Raw genomic sequence first — 20,988 nt, forward strand, 5'->3', positions numbered from 1 at the left:
TGCATCTATCTATCTATCTATCTATCTATCTATCTATCTATCTATCTATCTGTCTGTCTGTCTGTCTGTCTGTCTGTCTGTCTGTCTATCTGTCTGTCTGTCTGTCTGTCTATCTATCTATCTATGCATCTATCTATCTATCTATCTATCTATCTATCTATCTATCTATCTATCTATCTATCTATCTATCTATCTATCTATCTATCTAAAATTTTAAACTCCTGGTAGGTTGACCACACAATAACCATGTTCCTGGGACCAAAGGGTTTTCTAGATCTTGAGATCTGAGATGTTAGAACAGTAAGTCTCCTGCAATTTAAGTTTGTTAGCCCTTGGCCTTGGTATGGAGGAGATAAAGGAACTGAGAAAGGAATGGCCAATTCCTTTAACATAATGCCACAATTCAGATAAAATCCTGCTCAGACCTTATAATGACTCCTCATCCTTCACATAAGAGTCACAGTAAACATTCATAGTGGGTTACTGCCTGCTCACAGAAAATTCATTCATTCTTTAACTCAATAAGAATGTGTGGGAAAAAAACCAGACACTGTTCCAGGCATAAGAAAATCTCCTGCTCTTGTGGTACTGCTACTGTGGACATGTGCACATGGCAGAAACAGGAATTCCTGAGAAGAGATGAAGAAGAATGGATGTGATCAAGGTGGTGGCAGAGAGAAGATGGATTCATGGGATAGGAACTTGGTGGGAAGAAGGGGTTGCTTCTATCTGGCTGGTCAGGATAGGCGGCTCCAAACAACTACCACCAGAGGCAAAGCAGTGTTGAGAAGCGTGGCCACATCAAGATTCATGAGAAGCTTCAGATGCTGAACAAATGCTATGTTCAAAGACCCTGCGCCTGGTTCCTTGGTCTTTCTGGTGCTAAGCAGGCCACTGTAGAGGGGATGTGACGTGCAGGCTTTGGGATGCTGCTCTCCGGGGTAAGTTTGCCCTAATCAGAACCCTTTGGTTGGTTTTGATTCCTAATTCTGCTGCTTGGGTGCACTGCCTTTTCTACTGCATTGTTTGAGAACTTCATTTTCTCCCTTGCTAGAAGTGGAGGTGAAATCAGTCATTTACTTTGGACATGGAGAAACAGTTGCTCTGGGAACTGTCTATGGATGGTTAGAAGGACCAAAATGCTGACATCCAGACTTATCACTGGATGTAGGGTCAATAAGGTCAAGTAAGCCAGGCCCAAAGTAACATAGGTCCCATGGTTCCCTTATCTGCAATAACTAGTGCATATCTAGGACAAGCAGAAAAGGTCAAAAGCTATGTACATAGCATCATATAAGATGATGTTACACAAAATGAACCCCAAGATAGGGACACAAGAGGTTTTTATCTTTCTTGCTGTTGTTTTTAATGTTCTTATAATGTTCTATGTGATTTTGTTTTGGTTTCTTTTGTATGTTCTTCCCCTATGTTATAACCCCTGTTTTCACTGTATTTGATTACAGTGCCCTGCATCTTGTATATACATTTTTCTAATTTGGGGAGGGGAAGGGAAATAAAAAAGTCTGAAATAAGGATATAGGTTGACCCATTGTAACAACAAGGTGTACAAGACACTATGTTGAAAACGAACTTTACAACTTGGGGGGGCAGGGAGAGGAAGGGGTTGGGGAGGTGGGAAGGAAAGGTATGGTAGGGGTAAAACAAAGGAGGGGTAACAACGCTGCTCCATAGGAAATGGACTCATTACCTTACTCAAGTAACTGTAACCTCTCTGTACAGTATCTTTACAATTATATATATATATATATATATATTTTTTTTTTTTTAAAGTAGGGCACTGGTGGCTCATGCCTGTAATCCAAGCTACTCAGGACGCTGAGCTTTGAGGATCACAATTCGAAGCCAGCCCAGGCAGCAATGTCCATGAGACATTTATCTCGAATTAACCAGCAAAAAGCAGAAAGAAGAGCTGTAGCTCAAGTGGTAGAGCTCAAGTCTTAAGTTAAATGCTAAGGGATTGTGGCCAGGCACTGAGTTCAAGCTCCAGTACCTGCACGCTCCCCCCCAAATAAGTCAGGTAAGACATGCTACCCAAAACTGGGGGAAGGCGGTGTATGTGTGTGTGTGTGTGTATTCATTTATTCCATATATCCATATACTCTGCAGCTCAGAGAATCTGGAAGGCCTCACCCCTCACCTGTCCATCAGTGGGTGCAAGTTCAAAACCTGGCCCTCCCAAGATGAAGAAGCTCAGCAGGGGCGGGGGGGGGGGGACAGAGAAGCCAGGCCAACGCGCCGGTGTGCAAACCAAAACCAGGTGCAAGACGTTGGTCCTGAGAGCTCAAAGGGTTAACACATCCCCACACTCCCGCCAGGGGGGTGGGGTGGGGAGAGAAGCCACACCCCACGGGGGAGCCAACTCGCGGGAGGAACATCCTATTGGCATCCAGGAGGCAAAGAGCCAGCCCCTGGGCGCGGCCCGCAGGGGGCAGGCGCGCGCCAGGTGGGGACACGCGGGGAGTGGACGGACGAGCCCCGCGCCCGCCCTGCGCGCAGCCGGTCGGTCCCCGCGCCGCGCCGCTGCCCCGCGCGCCCCGCTCGGTCCCCGGACCCCGCGCGCCCCGCTCCGTCCCGGACCCCGCGCGCCTCGCCCCGCCGCTGACATGTGTGCCGCCCGCGTGGCGCCCCTGGCGCACATCTTCCGCGGGACTTTCGTCCACGCCACCCCGACCTGCCCCATGGAGGTGCTCCGGGATCACCTGCTGGGCGTGAGCGACGGCGGCAAAGTGAGGAGGCTGCGGGTTCGGGGCCGGGGGAGGGAAGGAAGTGGAGGGGGGGGCTGGCACTCGCTCCTGGTCAGGACCCCAGGAGAAGAACAGCGCCAAGCCCCGCTACCCCGTCCCGGGGTTCGCTCCCCAGTGCGCGCGTTATTGGGATCCGGAGTTGAACTTGGGGAACGCTTGGCTGATGGGCTCCGGGAGTCATGAGTAACCCCAAAGCCAGGAAACCAGGGGGGACGGGGCGGGGGAGACCCTGAAGTACCCACACCCCTTAGGCTTCAACAGCTAGGGGCTGCGGTGGAAGGGGGGAAGGCGAGGAACCCCCCTCCCCATGCTCCCCATCTCCAATACACCAGCATGCGGCTCTCTGTGCCTGGCACAAGGTAGATGCCCCATGAAATAGGCTGGATTTGTTGTGAAAGAACGGACAGAGGAGAGAGGTCGAGTGTCAGGGTTATTTACCAAGTTGAGTACACAGAGTAAGCCCAGGACTGATTTCTTCCGCAGATCATTCCACAGACAAAATGCACTAATGACACAGGATGACTCCTTGTAACACCAGAAAGGATGGTCCTAGAGAAATTCTCTCCCTCTCTCCCTCCCCCCTCTATTTCTCTATCTCTCTCTTTCCCTCTCTGTCTGTCTGTCTTCCTATCTGTCTCTCCTCTGTCTCTCACACACACACTCTCTTTCTCTCTCTGTCTCTCTGTCTCTCTTTCACACACACACACACACACACACACACACACACACACACACAAACACACACACAAACACACACGGCGACTTGCAACAAAACAAGCACTTCCATTTTAAGGTCCAAAATGTCTTCTATGAGTTTATCTTCTTCCATTCTTCGGTTTTTCTTCCTCCATCAGAATTTCGTCTACAAATAGCACAGGTAACCTAATGTCTAATCCTCACCGCCCCGTCCGCAGAGTTGGTGACTGTATTAGCAATTGTTGCTTGGCCACTTGGATAAGGGAAGCCATTCTGTTTTTACAAGAAAAAAATAAATATGGGAATAGGATAATTTTTTGAACTGTTTTCCAACCATCGGTTTGGTCAAAGTACGTAAGTGTGTGATTTGTCAAGTTCAAGACACTGTTCCTGATCAAAGAGGCCTCCGAATCAGTGATAGCTTTGAGTCGTGACTCAGACGTTCGGAGGGAGGGGTACGGGTGCAGGGTGCAGTAAACAAGCCCTGTTTTCTTATGGTGCTTAAAAAAAAATTCTCTGCATATTTGGAGATCCTGCTGTTGTGTTTCCAAGGTGATAAAACTCTTAAGCTCATATGAATGCAGGTGGAAACCCTTAGACAGTGAACCATTGTATGGAGATATGAGTCAAGTTTCAGGGACTTATGTCCCTGAATCCTCTATCAGAGATTGAAGTGTTAGTTTTAGCAAGAGCTGTTCAGGGCTTAACCCATCTTCCTTCTTCCTTCTTCCCTTCCCTTCCCTTCTCTTGTCTGTCTGCCTCCCTCCCTGTCTCCTTCCTTCCTCTCTTCCTTCCTTCCTTCCTTCCTTCCTCTCTTCCTTCCTTCCTTCCTTTCTTCTTTCCTTTCTTCCTTCCTTCCTTCCTTCCTCTCTTCCTTCCTTCCTTCCTTTCTTCTTTCCTTTCTTCCTTCCTTCCTTCCTTCCTCTCTTCCTTCCTTCCTTCCTTCTTTCCTTTCTTCCTTCCTTCCTTCCTTCCTTCCTTCCTTCCTTCCTTCCTTCCTTTCTTCCTTTCCTCCCACACTCCCTCTCTCCCTCCCCTTCCTCTCTTCCTTTCTTCCTCTCTTTCTTTTCTCTCTCATTGATTGTCCCCATTCAATTCTGATCGGTAGGATAGTGGTCAAGACCGTGAGTTTGAGGACTGGCATTAACTGTGGAGAAGAGGGAGAAAAGAAGTTATCTAAAATTTTACCTCTACTGATAGTAGGACAGATGAAGAAGATAAGTGTCCTGAACATACAATTAATGGTTGAGTCAGGAACTCTGTTCCTAACTAGGGAGCTGACTGAGACTTTAAATTTAGAGAATGTGCTCTTCCTTCCCATGATAAAACTAGGAATTGACTGCAAAGGTGAGCTAATGGAATGGCTTAGATCTACAGCTCAAACTCCCTGGTCAGTGGATTGATAGCGAGTGTTTAAAAGAGAGTGTGTGATAGACATTTCAAGGTTTGATATCCTTCATGTTGAAACAGAAAACTCCTTGCCTTTATAATTGCTTGGATAAGTTGCTTTATCTAGTATTGTCTATCTATTATTTAAAGCTTTTGAAGGCTAAGAGAAGAAAATAATATCCCTTTGAAATAAATAAATGAATATGCGGGATCATCATGATCTTTAAATTTTGAATGAGTTCATTCCTGGGATGAGTATTGGGAACAGGAGAAGGTAGATATTAAAATGCTGATTCCTGAGTTCCTTTCTCTGAGATCCTAAATCCACAAGCCTAAGGAGAGGGTAGATATTAAAATGCTGATTCCTGAGTTCCTTTCTCTGAGATTCTGAATCCACAAGCCTAGTGTGGCTCCAGAACATGAATTGTAACAAATATCCCAGGTGTTCCAGCCAGAGAGTGGGTGGATTACATTTGGAGTCACTCTGATCTGTGAGTTGTGTGATGAGACCAGCTGGGTAAGATGCACCCAGACCACTTCTTGTTTTTGAACCCAGGTCTGGGGCATCATCTCAGAGAAAGGGGGTACGGGTTTCTCTGTACTCCTTCCTTCTAGACTGCAGCCCTCACTTCAAAGCACAGAAAAGAGTGATGAGTAACTATGCTTGATTGATCAAATAAAGCTCATTCTAAATTAGATGAGCTTGAAAAAATTCTTCTCCAATCCTGAGATTGGGCCTCTTCAATTCAGAGGAGTTTTCCCAGGTAAGCAGCATGCAGCTTTTTAAAAATAAGTCTCCAACATGGACAATTCATTTGCAAATAGTTAATTAATCTTGTGACGCAGCATACGGAAATATTACTAATGTACCTGCTTCTTCCTACATGTACTAGGGTCAGAATGACTTTGAAGGCAGATCAAGATGTCTGGGGACAGTCTTACCCAGAGACAAGGAGGAGGAAGAGGGATATTTTTAGAACTAATCCTATGGAGAATCAAAGACCTGGGTTGAAGTAGGAGTTTCCACCAGTTACTTACAGTTATTTACTTGGATTCAGAGAACAAGACACCTAACTTCCCTGAACTTGTTGAGTAATGAGATTGAATCGGAGACTGAAGGAGCTAATATAAGAAACTGCCTGACGGTGGATGTTTAGTGTGCACCATGTTTTTTTTCTGTCCCTTTCCTTCTATTACTTTGACCAAATCCTTAAACCTTTGGCTTTCTATAGTGTTTTGCGTGCTTCCCTGTGGTGGTACCTCTGTAGGCCAAGTGCAGAAAAGGTAGCCATGGCTTACAAGGAACTGGGGTATGTGTGTGTGTGTGTGTGTGTGGGGAAACCAGATGCTAGACCTCAGCTGTGTATGCTGTCCATCAACTCATCCCCTCAAAGACGCACCTGGGAAGAGAGAGCTCAGGAGCACTTCTCCAAAGCAGTTTATGAAGACAGTGCATCTTGATCAATGTCACCCATTTCCACCTTCTCGCCTGCCCCTCCCAACCCCCCTCTAAACCCACCTCTTCCCTAACTTATCTTAATTTTAGGTTACATATTGAATATTTTTGCCATGTAACAAGGCAGTTTATGTGTACAATGCATCTTGATCGGTGCCATTGTTATTCCCCTTACAGATGATGGGCTGAGATTGGAGAGATCATGCATCTAGAGAGGGTGGTGGTATAGCTGGCTTTCAAAATATGGGCCAAAGGCTATGGTCTCTTTACTGTAGTAGCTGCTTCCCTGAGTCCTTATCTTAAACGCTTATATGTTAGCCACATTGATAAGGTTGTTTGCTGTAACAAAAGTGGGTTACTTCCTGAGTCTCCTACCAGATTCATCACTGGAGTCAACCAACAAATAAAGCATAAAACCTCCCCCTTAGGAAGGTCGCTAATCATGGACTCTCCTATCACCTGTCAGGACATGAGCTAGTCTGGGGGTGAGGAAGGGCGTCCTTCAATTGAAGTGACCTCTAAATAGTGATCAGAAGGGTGAATTGCAGTCACATCTGTAAGGTAGCTGTGATTTGAGGTGGAGAAGGTTCTTCTAGGCAGAGGAAGTAGCCTGAGCTGCATTGACTTGCAGAAGGAGGCTAACTAGCCCTGACAAGGGGAAGGAGCCCAGCGTTCATCTCCTCCAAGCCTGATGAGAGGCCATTGCTTGATTTCACCTGAGACTACTGCCGATCTTGCTCTGCAGATTGTCTGTTTAGCCTGAGCTCTTAAAGCCTACTGGTTCTGAATTTCCTTTCTGCTTGGGAGGAGGAAGATCCCTGTTGCCAGGTTCAGAACTCTGGATAGCCTACTCATCTTGGAGAGGAAAACTGGGCTAAGCCATCCTTCTGAGGCTGCTGAAATAGGAACAGAGCTCTCATCAAAAGCAGGTTTCATGCCCAGATGTCACAGAATCATCATGCGGATTTCTGTTTGGTAGAAAGAAATTTCTTTGTACATGATGTCACGATGTTACTCACTCTAAATAGCCATTCTGGTTTTTTTTTTTAAAGTTAACACATGCTGGATTTGATCAGTCTGTAACATGCGTGGCATATGGACACATCACAGTGCAAGTTGATCATTGGTGTACTAGGCCCTTGACCAGATAGGTCTTCCCACGGCTAAGGGTGGCAGGTGATGACATTTTGACATGCCAGAAGTCTCCTCAGAAGCTTCTGGGATTAAAAATAAAGATACATGGAGCTGCTACCATCATATGTGAGGAGATTTCTGACATAGCACCTTGGTCTCTGACATCTTTGTGCCATGTCACTATCTGTACAACTGCCTAGCTTTGGGTTCTCCATGAGATACTTATTGTCTAAACCTCTGTTAGTTGGGCACTTTTTTTTCCTTCTCACCCACTTCCTTTTTTTCCCTCCCTCCCTCTTTTCTTTCTTTTAATTTTTTTTAAACTTTGAGACAGCTCTGTGGCCTAAACTATACTCAAACTCTCTTATCTCCTTTCTCTACATCCTGCCCAGAGTACTGGAATTCCATGCATCAGCCATCAACGGTAAAATGCTTTATAAAGACTCACATTGCTATCAGGCATCAAAGGTTGGCACTGCCCATCACCACTCAAGTTCCAGGAGTTGGGCAGTGAGTGTAGAAAGGAATAGATTTATTCAAAGGTAGCCCTGAAGAGGCTGGAGGGACAAAGGCCTCAGAACTCCATCTTCTTTCACAGGGAGGGAAGTCGGTTGCTGTGAGGCTGGGCTTTGGGTGTTTTTCGGTTAAGGCATGTCTTCTACAACACATCTTGAATGGCTTCTACCTCCTCAGGGCAACTGCTTTACATTGCTCTTCTGCAAATTCTCTGTGTTAAGTGATAACTATGAACATCCCAGACAAAGACGGGCGAATTTATAGAAATGCTTGGAAAAGATCATTTAGTAATTAACATCTCAACTCTTCAGGTAAGGCCTCCTTTCCTTAGCACGTAGATTGCCACCCAAAAAGGGAAGAGCTATTAAAGAATTAAGGAGGGAAGTTAGAAGGACTCCTGTTAAACCCATTACTGTTTACAATATTTTTGAAAGGATTGACTGGAGCCTTCTCTCTCTCTTCTTTTTTTTTTTTTCTTGGCGGTACAGGATATGAATCTTAGGGCCTTGGCACCTGAGCCATGCTCCTAGCCCTTTTACTTTTGTTATTATTTTTTTAAATAGGGTCTCACATTTATACCAGGTGAGAATGGACCGTGATCCTCCTGTTTACGCTTTTCTCCGTCGCTTGCATGACACAGATAGGCTGAGCATATCCAGCTTTTATTGGTTGAGATGAGATCTCAAGAGCTTCTTTGCTTGGGCTGCCTGTGAATCACAAACTGTTCATCTCTAGCTCCTTCACTGCTAGGATTACAGGAGTCACTGTGCCCAGCTTCATATTTTCTTGTTGGCCAAAATGGTCAGCATTTTTTCAGGCACCCTCATCAGTAGTGAAGCTCAGTCACGTTTCCATTGGACTGTCCATGCTGCCATTACCCCTGCCCAGCCCTGTGTTGTCTCTTGGCTAAAAATATTACAGGAACATCCCATTTTCTCTTCTTTTTCCCAGTATTCCCAGTATTCCAATATTATTGAATGCTAATTTTTTGTTTTTGCCAGTCCTGGGGCTCAAGGCCTGGGCTCTGTCCCTGAGCTTCTTTTCACTCAAGGCTAACACTCTACCACTTGAGCCACAGCACCACTTCTTGCTTTTTCTGAGTAGTTTTTATTGGAGATAAGAGTCTTACAGACTTTTCCTGCCTGGGCTGGCTTCACACTGCAATCCTCTGATCTCAGCCTCCTGAGTAGCAAGGATTGCAGGTGTGAGCCACCGGTGCCTGGATTGAATACTATTTTTCTTGGAGCTAATTATTTTTTCTTTTTTTTTTATTGTAAAGGTGATGTACAGAGGGGTTATAGTTACATAAGTAAGGAAGTGAGTACAATTCTTGTTGAACATTTTTACCCCAACACTCATTTTCTCATGCTATCCCTCCCCACAGACTTTCTCCCAAGCTGTAAGGTTTACTTCTAATGTGGTGTCTTGTGAGTATCACTGTTGCAGTTGCATTGTATCTTTGTTTGTCCTTTGTCTCACCATTTCTGTGATTCCCCTTTCCATCCCCAAATCAGATAAACTTATATACCCTACAGAGGGTACTGAAATGAAGAACAGTGACAACAGAGGGTAAACCAAAGCGGGGAATTAAGAATGAAAGGAACAAGAAATGACTGCATACAGTACACTAAGAACAAAATAGCAAGCTCATTCCCATATCTTGTAGTTCATTTCAGTTAGCATTATTTTATAAGGTCATATGTACATTGCTATTGAGCTACTGTGATTCTTTGCTAGATTATCCCAGACATAACTAATTATTACAAATGAGGGAAACCAGCAGCCTATGTTTCTTTGGGCTTGGCTTACTTCACTAGATTTCTTTCCAAGTCTTTCAATTTCCTTATGAATGGGGCGATATCATTCTCTCTGATGGAGGCATAGAATCCCATTGTGTATATATACCATATTTTATTGATCCATTCATCTACTGAGGGGCATCTGGGTTTATTTCACAGCTTAGCTATGGTAAATAACACTGCAATGAACATGGTTGCGCTGATAGATTTGGTGTGGCCTTGTTTGTGGTCATTTGGGTAAATGCCCAGGAGTGGAACTGCTGGGTAATAGGGGAGCTCTATGTTTAGCCTTTTGAGGAACCCCTACACAGCTTTTCAGAGGGGCTGAACAAGTTGACATTCCCACCAACAGCCTAGTAGTATTCCCTTTTGGTCACATCCCCACCAGCATCTGTTATTATTATTTTTTTTGATAATGGCCATTCTAACCAGAGTGAGCTGGAATTTAAAAGTTGTTTTGATTTGCATTTCTTTTATAGCCAGAGATATGGAACATTTCTTCATGTGTCTATTGGCCATTCTTATTTCCTCTTCAGAGAAGTCTCTCTTTAAGTCTTTAGCCCACCTATTAATGAGATGGTTGTTTCTTTGAGGATTTGTTTTTAGGAGGTTTAATTTTTTGAGGTATAATTTATTTTAGATATGAGGCCTTTGTCTATTGTATGGCTTGTGAAGATCTTCTCCCAATCTGTGGGCTTTCTGTTGATCTTGCTAGCTATGTCCTTTGTCATGCAGAAGCTCTGCAATTCCATGCAATCCCATTTATCCAATCTTTCTTTGATTTGTTGTGATTCTGTGTCTTTATTGAGAACATTTTGACCTGTGCCAAGGAGCCCTAGTGTTTCTCTTATTCCTTCCTATAATATTTTCAGGATATCTGATTTTACATTGAGTCTTTAATCCATTTGGAGTTGATTTGGGTGCAGAATGATATATAAGGATCTAACTTCAACTTTCTAAACACGTATAGCCAATTCTGCCAGCACCATTTGTTGAAGAGGCTGTCTTTCTTCCATCCTGTTCTTTTGGCTCCCTTGTCAGAGATTAGGGGGCGGGTCTGCAGGTTCATTTCTTGATCTTTAGTTCTATTCCATTGGTCCTCAGGCCTGTTCATGTGACAGTGCCTAGCAGTTTTTATAACCACGGCTTTATAACAGAGTTTGAACTTTGTTGTTGATATTCCTTCAGCACTGTTCTTCCTGCTATGGACCCTTTTTGCTAATCAGAGTCTTCTGTTATTCCATATGAATTTTTGGATTGCTTCTTCTATTACCTTAAAGAATTTTTAGGGAGGCTATGGATGGGTATTGCATTGAATTTGTAGTTTTTGGCATTATTGCCATTTTCACAATGTTAATCCTCCCAATCCAGGAGCATGGAAGGTTTTACTACTTCCTTAAATCTGCTTTAAATTCCTTTCTCAGCTTTTTAAAGTTCTCGTTATAGAGGTCCTTCACATCTTTGGTTAAGTTAATTCCTAGGTTTTTTTTTTTTTTTTGTTTTTTTTTTTAGGCTATTACAAAAGGAGTTGCTTTCCTGATTTGAGCTTCACTCTTCTCATTGTTGGCACACAGAAAATCTATTGATTTTTATGAGTTAATTTTATATCCTGCTACTTTGCCAAAGTTTCAGATCAGCTCAAGTAACTTGGGAGAAGAATTTATAGAGTTGTTTAAATACAGACTCATGTCATCTGCAAAGAGGGGAGTGTTATTCTTCTTTCTCTATTTGGAGCCCCTTTATTTTTGTTTGTCTCTTGCTTTATTGCTCTGGCTTGGAATGCTAATACTATTGAAGAAGAGTGGAGAGAGTGTGCTTCCTTGTGTAGTTCCTGATTTTAGAGGAAATGGCTTTTAACTTTTTGCCATTAAGTATAATGCTAGCTGTAGATTTGTCATACATAGCCTCTATTATATTGAGGAATGTTGCATGGATTCCTAGTTTCTCCAGAGCTTTCATCATAAAAAGGTGTTGGATCTTGTCAAATGCTTTTTCTGCATCTATTGAGATGATCATGTGATTCTTGTCCTTGCTCCTATTGATGTGCTGAATTACATTAATTCACTTGCATATAATGAACTAGCTTTGCATCCCTGGAATGAACCCTGTTTGGTCATCATGTATGATTTTTTTTTGTATTAATTGTTGAAGTCAGTTGGCCAGAATTTTATTGAGAAGTTTATTAAAAGATGGGCCTATGGTTCTCTTTCACTGATGAGTCCTTATCTGGTTTGGGGATGAGGGATATGTTGGCTTCATAGAATGAGTTTGGTAGTGATCTTTCACTTTCAATTTTGTTGAAGAGTTTGAGGAGTATTGGAATGAGTTTTCCTTTGAAAGCCTTGTAGAATTCAGCTGTGAATCTGTCTGGTCCTGGATTTATCATGTATTGTTTTTGCTGTTTTATTTTATTTTATTGCTGTTTCTTTTTCAACATTTGACATGGGTCTATTTATTTGATTTAGATTTCTTGGTTTAGCTTGGATTTATCAATATTTGCTAGAAATTCTTCAATGTCTTCCAGATTCTTGAATTTATTAGCATAAAGGTTTACACAGTATAATTTTACATATAAGTTATATAGTTATAATATTATTATAATATATTTCATATATTATTTATGTATGATTATGTATTTCATATATAATTATAATATTATAAATTTTATATATAATCATGCACTTATATAATTTCCTGATCTTACTTATTTCTGTCATGATGTTCCCATTCTCATCTCTGGTTTTACTTATTTGGATGTGCTCTCTTCTTTTATTGTTCAGATTTGTTAAAGGTCTGTCAAGTTAATATACATTTTTGAGTCTCCTTCCTGATCTCTTCAGTGACCCACTGGTGAGTCACCAATGTGTTGTAAGTTACAAAATTTTCAATGGTGGTTTTTGGTGTTGAGCTCTAATTTTATTCCATCGTGGTCTGAGAGAATGCAGGGAATAATTTCAAAATTTCTGAATTTGCACAGATTTGCTCTGTGACCTAAAATATGATCTATTTTGGAGGATGTTCCATGTGCTGCCACAAAGAATGTATATTCTGATGTTGCTGAGTGAAATAGTCTGTAGATGTCTGTTAAATCTAGTTGTTCTATGCAGTTGTTGAGTTCTGTTTCTGCCAGGTTGATCTATCCAGAGATGACAGCAGTGTGTTAAACTCACCAAAAATCAATGTGTTTGGATCTATGTGTGACTTTTGGGTTAAGTAGTGTTTGTTTGATGAATCTGGGTGCTCCAGCACTTGGCATAGAGATATTTAGAATAGTTATAGCCTCCTGTAGAAAAGATCCCTTTATTAATATGCAATGTGCTTTGTCTCTTCTGACTAATTTTAATTTGAAGTCTATTTTATCTGATGTTATGATTGCAATTCTGACCTGCCTATGGGGGCCACTAGCTTGATAGCTTTTGTTCCAGCCTTTCACTTTCAAACTATGTTTATTTTTGTGGGCAAGCTGTATCTTTTGAAGACAGAAAATAGATGGATCTTGTTTTTCTTAATCCAATTAGTCAATCTATGTCATTAAATTCGAGAGTTAAATTGAGAGTTAGAATTAAGAGGTGTTTTTTTTAGTTCCTGCCATGTTATCTATCTTCTTAGGGGCTGCACCTCATAAATTCTTACTATAATTATTTGGGTCTCTGTTTAGGCTCCTCTGCCAATATTGTGTTCTTGTTGGTTTTCTATGCGTGGGATGTCTTTAAGTATCTTTTGTAATGCTGGTTTGATGAAGATATATTGTTGTGATTTTTCTTTGCTGCGGGAGCTTTTATTGGCCTGCTAATGAAAGGGAGTTTAGCTGGGTTCACTATTCTTGGTTGATAGTTTTTTGTCTTTAGTGCATGATATACTTCACTCCAGGCTCTTCTTGCTTTCATGGTGTCTGCTGAGAAATCTAGTTATTCTGATTGGTTTTGCTTTATAGGTGATTGATCTTTTCTTCCTGACAGCTTTAAAGACCCTTTCCTTGATCTCTATGCATCCTATGTGGATTACAATGGATTACAATGGGTCAGTGGGATGTCCTGGTCTGTTTGGGGTTTTAAAGGCTTCTTGATTCTGAACAGACTTATCATTTTGGATGTTCAAGAAGTTGTCTGCTAGGATTCTGTTAAATGTGTTTCCTGTCCCTTTAGCTTCCTTCCCTAGAACCTCCTCTATACCTGTTAGCCTTAAATAAGGCCTTCTGGTTGTGTCTTGCAACTTTTGTAAAGATATATCATGTTTCTTGGGCTTGTTTGAATAATTGTCTGTTCTTTTGCTATGAAGTCTGGACTACCTTCAGTTCTAGAGATTTGAACTTCTATATCATCCAATCTGCTATCAAGACTTTCTGCTTTGTTTTTTTTTTTATTTCCCTTCCTTCTAATTGGTCATTTTTGATGGCTTCAATTTCTGTTAAAGCTTTGTTTCAGATCTTCTATGGACTTCTTTACTTCCTTGATTTGACTTTCAATTTTCTTTCTCAAATCTTTTAGCTAAGTGGCTATATTTTCATTGGACTACCTTTCCTTCTGTAGGAATTCATTCAGCTTTTTGTTTGTGGATTCCGTGAATTCCTCTATTAATCTTTGCTTAGCTTCATCACACTCATGTTTAGCCATGTGCAGGCTTTCAGTCTTTTCATTTGGCATATTTAGCAGTAGTGTTGGAAGAGCATTTTGAAAACTATCTCTAGGTTTTTCAGTGACAGCTCTGTCGCCTGTTTCTTTTGCGTGGGATTTGAGGTTCCTTGACTGACCATTTTTCTTGTGTTTCTGTGGTTTGTTCTGCCCATTTGGAAATGAAAGCAACTCCAATATCACAGCAGAACACAATTTTAAGACAAGAACTAACCCAGAGCCCTGTAGTTGTATAGACTTTAGAGGTTCAAAATCATAGATAGGTCATCCCCCATGTAGCTCCACTTTTCTTTGTTTAGGGAGGAGTGTTGTGGTTCAGAAGTGGGCATTATATATAGTTGTGACCAGTGAACAAATCTCTTGTGAGTGATAAAGCAATCTGTATTGAAGGGATAGCACAATAAGTCACTTAGACACAGTCAAAATGGATACAAATACATTCCAGTTCACAGACACTACTAGGGATCAATGACCTAAATAAAAGAAGATGGAGGGAAGGACCAGAGATAAAGGAAAATGGGTTAGGGTAAAATTATACGAAACGTTAAGAGATATAATGAAAAATAGAGAGAGGTATAAATAAAAATAGAGGAATACAGAAAAGGAAAGGAACAGAAGGAAGAAAACTAGGACCTAAGTTCAGAAAAAAAATTTAAATTAAAAATATGTATAAAATAAAAATCCTAAAAGTAAAAATACTCAACATAGACAAAATAGACAAGTGAGTAATCAAAATTATAGCCTGAATTAAGTATTCACACAATTAAGAAGGAAGCCTAATAATCACTGGAGGCTGAATATTGAGGACTAAATAGAACAGCAATGGAGGTTCAAAAATAGAAGAAAAGAAATTTCCAATTTGAGTGACCGTGTGTCTCCCTGATGTCCACTATCCAGTCTCTTGATGGAGCCTTGCACCTCTTGTCTTTGTTGCAAAGGAGCTGGGCCGCCTCTTGCTGTGCTTGTCTTGGGGAATGCTCCCCCCTCCCAGGGAGGAGCTTCCTCCTTCTGGGCAGGCTACATTTCCCTCAGCAGAGGTCAGTGGTCAGATTCTTTTATCCTGTTGAAAAATGGCACCACAGTCACTGCTTCACAGGCCCAAGTTGTCTGCTAGCTGTTCTGGCAGGCTCTATGCCAATATCAAAGATGGCATTCTTCTCAGGTCTACCTTCCAGAAGCTATTCTGTGAGGAGTGAGGATGTCTTTTGTGGGGTATTCACACTTTCCCTTGCTGTTTTGGACTGTCTCCGCCTGTGGCTAGCAGGATGTGATTTCCACTCTTAGTCATCCAGTTCACACTGGAGGTGAGTGAAAAGCCTCTCATGCTCTGACTCTGGTGCCTTTGTCCCAGCTTTCTCTGGCTGCAGCCATGGATGAGGATGTGCTCAAATCTATCTTCTTAAACAAGCTGTATTTTTCCTCTCTGGCCAAAAATCTCTGTGTAATCATGGCTCACTTGATGCGACTATCTAAACCTGGGCTTTTCACTGGGATGTTAAAACTCTGGTGTCTTAAAGATAGCTCAGTCCCCAGCTGTACCTCTGCTGTCCTCCTGTCTTCTTCTCTTGGAGCTAATTCTTGAGAAATTCATTTTGCTCCTTTTCTGTAGCCATCTCTAGCTTACCATTACCTCTATGGTCCAAATAACCTTGAAGGGTGTTTTAGACATGACATTATTTGAACCCAAATGTTTCCCTAAGTGTTTCTACCATGTCATCTCAATCAGCAAGTGGAATAGTGTTGCTATGAATGAATGAATGAAGGATGATCCATGTAAGTTCCTCAGAGTTTCCAAGCATATAAAAAACCATGTTTTTGGTGCCAGTTTCTCAGCATGGACTAATCCTCCTTTTCATATTCCATTTAACATTCCATCTGTATGTATCAAAATGAAATCTTGCTCTTCCTTTAAGCCTCAGCTTTGATGTCCCCATTTCCCAAAGTTTCTCTGGCCATCACCTCCCATTGGAATAAAATTTATCTTCCTCTGTTCTCTTAAAAAATGCCACATATATTTCATCTGAGTATTTTGCTAGTGACTAATAACATGACTTCCAGAGTCATATTAATGTAAATTCAGATTCCAACTCTACCATTTACGTAGACACATTTCCTAATGTGTGAGTCTCCACATCCAAGGGTTCTCTCTCTTTTTTTTCTAGTCATGGGGCCTGAACTCGGCCTGGGAACTGTCCCTCAGCTCTTCAGCTCAAGGCTAGCACTCTACCACTTGAGCCACAGCACCGCTTCCGGCTTTTTCTGTTTATGTAGTGCTGGGAATTGAACCCAGGGCCTCATGGATGCAAAGCAAGCACTCTACCACTGAGCCACCTTCCTAGCCCCCTCCAAGGGTTCTTATGTTGATGTTTAATGCCTATTATCAGGTTTTAAGAGGGTGGATATCTAATATATCCCTGGTGTTAAGAAATTGGTCCCTTGGGAGGTGATTCAGGTTAAATAAGGTAATTAGGGAGAAGACTCCATCACTGAACTGAAGTAGCTCTAAATAAAGAAGAGACAGGCTAGAAGATATACGCATATACACACATGTTCTCTTTCCATGTGGTGCCCTGGGCTGTCTTACAATATTATCAGTCATGCCATTACCAGATGTGGTCCTTGACCTTGGGCTATAATCATGAGCTACAATGAGCCTCTTTTCATAATGTACACAAGTGTATAGAATTGTGTTATTAGCAGCATAAACCAGACTAAAGATAGAAGGTGCTCTCTGAGCCCCTTGTCTTCCATTTTGCTTGTGCTCAAGCTGTTCTTTTTTTTTTTTCTCTTTCTTCCAGGCCTCATCATTTATTTCCTTCCTTTTCCTTTCTTTTTGTATTTTTATTTTGGATGAAAATCAGACCCAAAGCTTCACACATACTAGACAAGTGCTCTACCACTATGCTGCACTCTGGACTATTAAATAATGAATTGACTCAAGTACCAACTCCACACCAACATGATCTCTCCCTCTTTATGTTTCTTTCATTGTCTGTTTCTCTTGTAGAGTTTGCTATTTATGTCTCTTTTTTACATGCATTTTAATTCAAAGTGATTATAAGTTCCTACTGATGACATACAAAAAAGTAGAAAACAGCCAATAACTTCCAGCAAACACAGGATCTTAAAAATAATACAGTAAATGTTAAATGAATAGTTACCCTGAGAAATTAATCTTTGCCAAGGCTATCCTAAAATCTTTCTGTAAATATCTTACAAAGTATAAAATTAAATGTAATATAATCTTGTTTCAAAAGTAATTTAAGCAAACCTAATATAGATGTTTGGAATCCTAAAGCTGCTGCTTTGAGATAATCAAAGAGTAGATATAGAAATTGCTTCCTGTACTTAAATTGGTAGTATGGATTTAATTTCCAAGACTAAAGATAAATTCATGTCTTCTGACACAGTTTCTAAGGCTGAGTAGTACATGTAAACTAAGCAACCCTCTAAAGAGTTTGTTTCCTATATATCTTTGACCTTATATCCTACCTTCCAGAAAGCTTTTTGTCCTTAGTAGAAGCATTGTTTGATTGACTTCACTTACTTATTATTTCAAAAAGAGTAATTTACATTACTTTGTACCTTTTAATTGAGATCTTTTTTTTTTCAAATCTTTTTGACTGTTGAAGTTGACATGTCTGCTTGTGAAATGATATTTTCTTTCCATGAAGTTATTACCCATCTCTTTATGACCTGAGTCTAAAAATACCTCTCTAAAAATACCTCTCATCCATTATAGGTCATGGTCTGCTTAGGTCAGCAGTATTGGAGAACCTGTGGTTCTAGTCTCAGTAATCTTTTTCTTTCCAGTCTATTATTTGGGTTATAAAGTCATGATGAGAATAAATCTTTCTCAGCAAACCCCACACTAAAACTCAAGTGTGTCAAACTCAATTTATTGACAACCTCCTGATTCATCAGTTTAAAGGCATTGCAAAGTAATTCTAATTTAAACTGAGTTCTTATCAGGCATGGTGAGTCATGCCTGTAATCAGTATACTAGGGAATCTGAGAGTTCAAGGCTAGCTTAGGCAGCATAAAAAAACCTATCTCAGCAATATAAATATAAATAATGAGTCCTTTTAGGCTCATGCATAATGACAAGAATTTTTATAATCTCAAGGTTCCCCAATATCCAAAATAGAAAAAAACAATAACTGTATACCCTTAAAAAATTGAAAAAATGTTTAACGGGGAAATGCCAATTCAGTAGGCCACACTGAGGATTGGGGTGAGAATAGAAGGAGGCTGGATAAAGGTTAAAACATTTGTTGCATATATGAAAACAGAAAAATCAAATCTGTTGAAAATGCCTTGGACGTGAAGAATGAGATAGAAGAGAGCTATTGATATATCCTAATTTTAATAGTTCTTATATAAATGCATATCCATGCTGGGAGGGGGGGTCACTGGTGGCTCATACCTGCAATCCTAGCTACTCAGGAGGCTGAGATCTGAGGACAGAGGTTCAACGTCAGCCTGGTCAGGAAAGACTTTGAGACTCTTATCTCCAATTAACCACCAGAAAACCTGGAAGTGGAGCTATGGCTCAAAGTGGTAGAGAGCTAGCCTTGAGCAAAGAAGCTCAGGGAAGTGCCCAGCATTCAAGCCCCATGACTGACCCAAATACATAAATAATAAATATCCCATATACATCCACATTCTCTTCTCTCTTTAGTCTCTCTTTCTTATAAATATGTATGTATAATATATACATATAATATATAATATAAATAAGATTCATAGTTTATAGAATATATATCATTCTGGAACTATTAAGGCAATATCTTCATAATTCTTTTGTGAAGTATTAGTGGAGAAATTATGGCATGGAGAGTAATTTTAACTTTGGGTATGTATTGTTTGTTTATTTCTGTTCAATTTTATCATTTAAAACCAGTTTATTTAAAAAGCTTTACTGCTTAATTGTGGGAAAATAGAGGAAACACAAAATTCACCACTTTAAAGCACATAATTCAGTGACTTTTACTGTATTCATAATGCTTTATGATGATCATTACCACTATACTGTTCCATAATATGTTCATGACCCTGGAGGCATTCATTCTCTGTATCCCCTAACCCCACCGGAATTCGCTAATCTGCCTTCTCTCTTCGTAGATTTGCCTGTTGACAATTCTGGATTTTTCAAATAAAAATCTTCACATTTATAAGTGTCTGGCTTTTTTTCACCTATCATCTGTTTAATGTTCACCATGACATGGTATGTATTGAAATTCATTCCTTGTTGTGACTTGATATAATTTCATTGCTCATGTATTGTATTTTGTTTATCAACGTTGTCTCCATCCTTTGGCTATTGTCAACAGGGCTATTAAGAACATTTGAATGCACATTTTGTAACCCAATTTATTTCTTTTTTGGGGGGGGGTCTGGTCATGGGGCCTGAACTCTGGGCCTGGGCACTGCCCCTCAGCTCTTCAGCTCAAGGCTAGCGCTCTACCACTTGACACCACTTCCGGCTTTTTTCTTTTTTGCTTATGTGGTGCTGAGGAATCGAACCCAGGGTCTCAGGCATGCAAGGCAAGCGCTCTACCACTGAGCCACCTTCCCAGCCCCCCCCCCAATTTATTTCTTTACCTTCCATCTGCTCCTTCCTTCCTTCCTTCTTTCCTTCTTTCCTTCCTTCCTTCCTTCTTTCCTTCCTTCCTTCCTTCCTTCCTTCCTTGCTTCCTTCCTTCCTTCCTTTCTTCCTTCCTTCCTCCCTCCCATCCTCCCTCTTTTTTTCCTCTCCCTCTCCCCCTCCTTCCCCCCTTCCCTCCTTCCCTCTCTTCCTCCTCCTCCTGGTCTGTCTTTTTACAACAAGGTCTCTGTATGAAGCACAGCTGTCCTCAAACTCAGAATCCTTCTATCTCCATCACTTAAGTGCTGGGGTTACAAGCTGAAACCCTCATGCCCAGAATGAATGCACCTTTCACATCTCAATTTAAGTGTCATTTGCTCAATGAAGTCACTACTGATACCTCTCCTACCCTTTTATTCACAGAATTGGCTGACCCCTGGCTTCTTTGTGCCCCACTTTCTGCTCAGTACTTTTTAGGGCTCTTAATTTATACTATCAATCTCCCCCTTAGCCTAAATCCTTGATTTTTTCACTTTGTATCCACAGTACTCGCAGTTGGAAGGATTTGAATAAATATTTGTTGAATAAACAATACATGCATTTATGTTTTTCACCACAGATTAATAAGGTTGAAAAGTTCACTTTAGGAGCCAGCCTAAATGTAAAGTAGCTAAAAACATCCTCAATAATCTATTGTTTAAGTAAGAACTCTGGGTTTTTAAGTAAAGATGCTTGATAACAACATATTTGGCCACTGGGTGCTGTACCTAGAATAATTAAGAGCCCTGGAAGCATGCATTCTAATTAGAACTCTGAGACCTCATTAAGTTCTCCCATGCCTTTAAGTTGGCCCCATGTAAAGGATTTGGAATAATGTAAAGTATAAACGCCTGCTTACTTCTTTAATTTGGTATTGTGGTAAAGGGCTTGGTTCCTTATGAAATGGTATTTTACTTGCAACACTGCTTGTAAATTGCCACTTATAATTTATAGTCCTGGCACATGGTACACCTTC

The 20,988-nt window shown here is 41.0% G+C and overlaps 1 protein-coding gene across 3 annotated transcripts in view; it reads left to right on the forward strand.

Moving 5' to 3' along the window:
* Positions 1 to 2,473: 2,473 nt before the first annotated feature.
* Positions 2,474 to 20,988, forward strand: part of Gda (guanine deaminase) — an 81,057-nt gene continuing 62,542 nt past the window's right edge. Inside the window, exon 1 of one of the 3 annotated variants that reach the window (XM_070035746.1) lies at positions 2,474 to 2,747. In XM_070035746.1, the coding sequence (XP_069891847.1) occupies positions 2,625 to 2,747 (123 nt within the window). In that variant the 5' untranslated portion in view covers positions 2,474 to 2,624. Of the gene's footprint in view, positions 2,748 to 5,488; positions 5,615 to 20,988 lie in introns of those variants that run through there. The other 2 variants (XM_070035747.1, XM_070035749.1) reach the window with 2 other exon arrangements.

This window comes from Dipodomys merriami, unplaced genomic scaffold, assembly GCF_024711535.1.
Source record: "Dipodomys merriami isolate MVZ:Mamm:240054 unplaced genomic scaffold, mDipMer1.0.p SCAF_26, whole genome shotgun sequence".
Classification (NCBI taxonomy): domain Eukaryota; kingdom Metazoa; phylum Chordata; class Mammalia; order Rodentia; family Heteromyidae; genus Dipodomys; species Dipodomys merriami.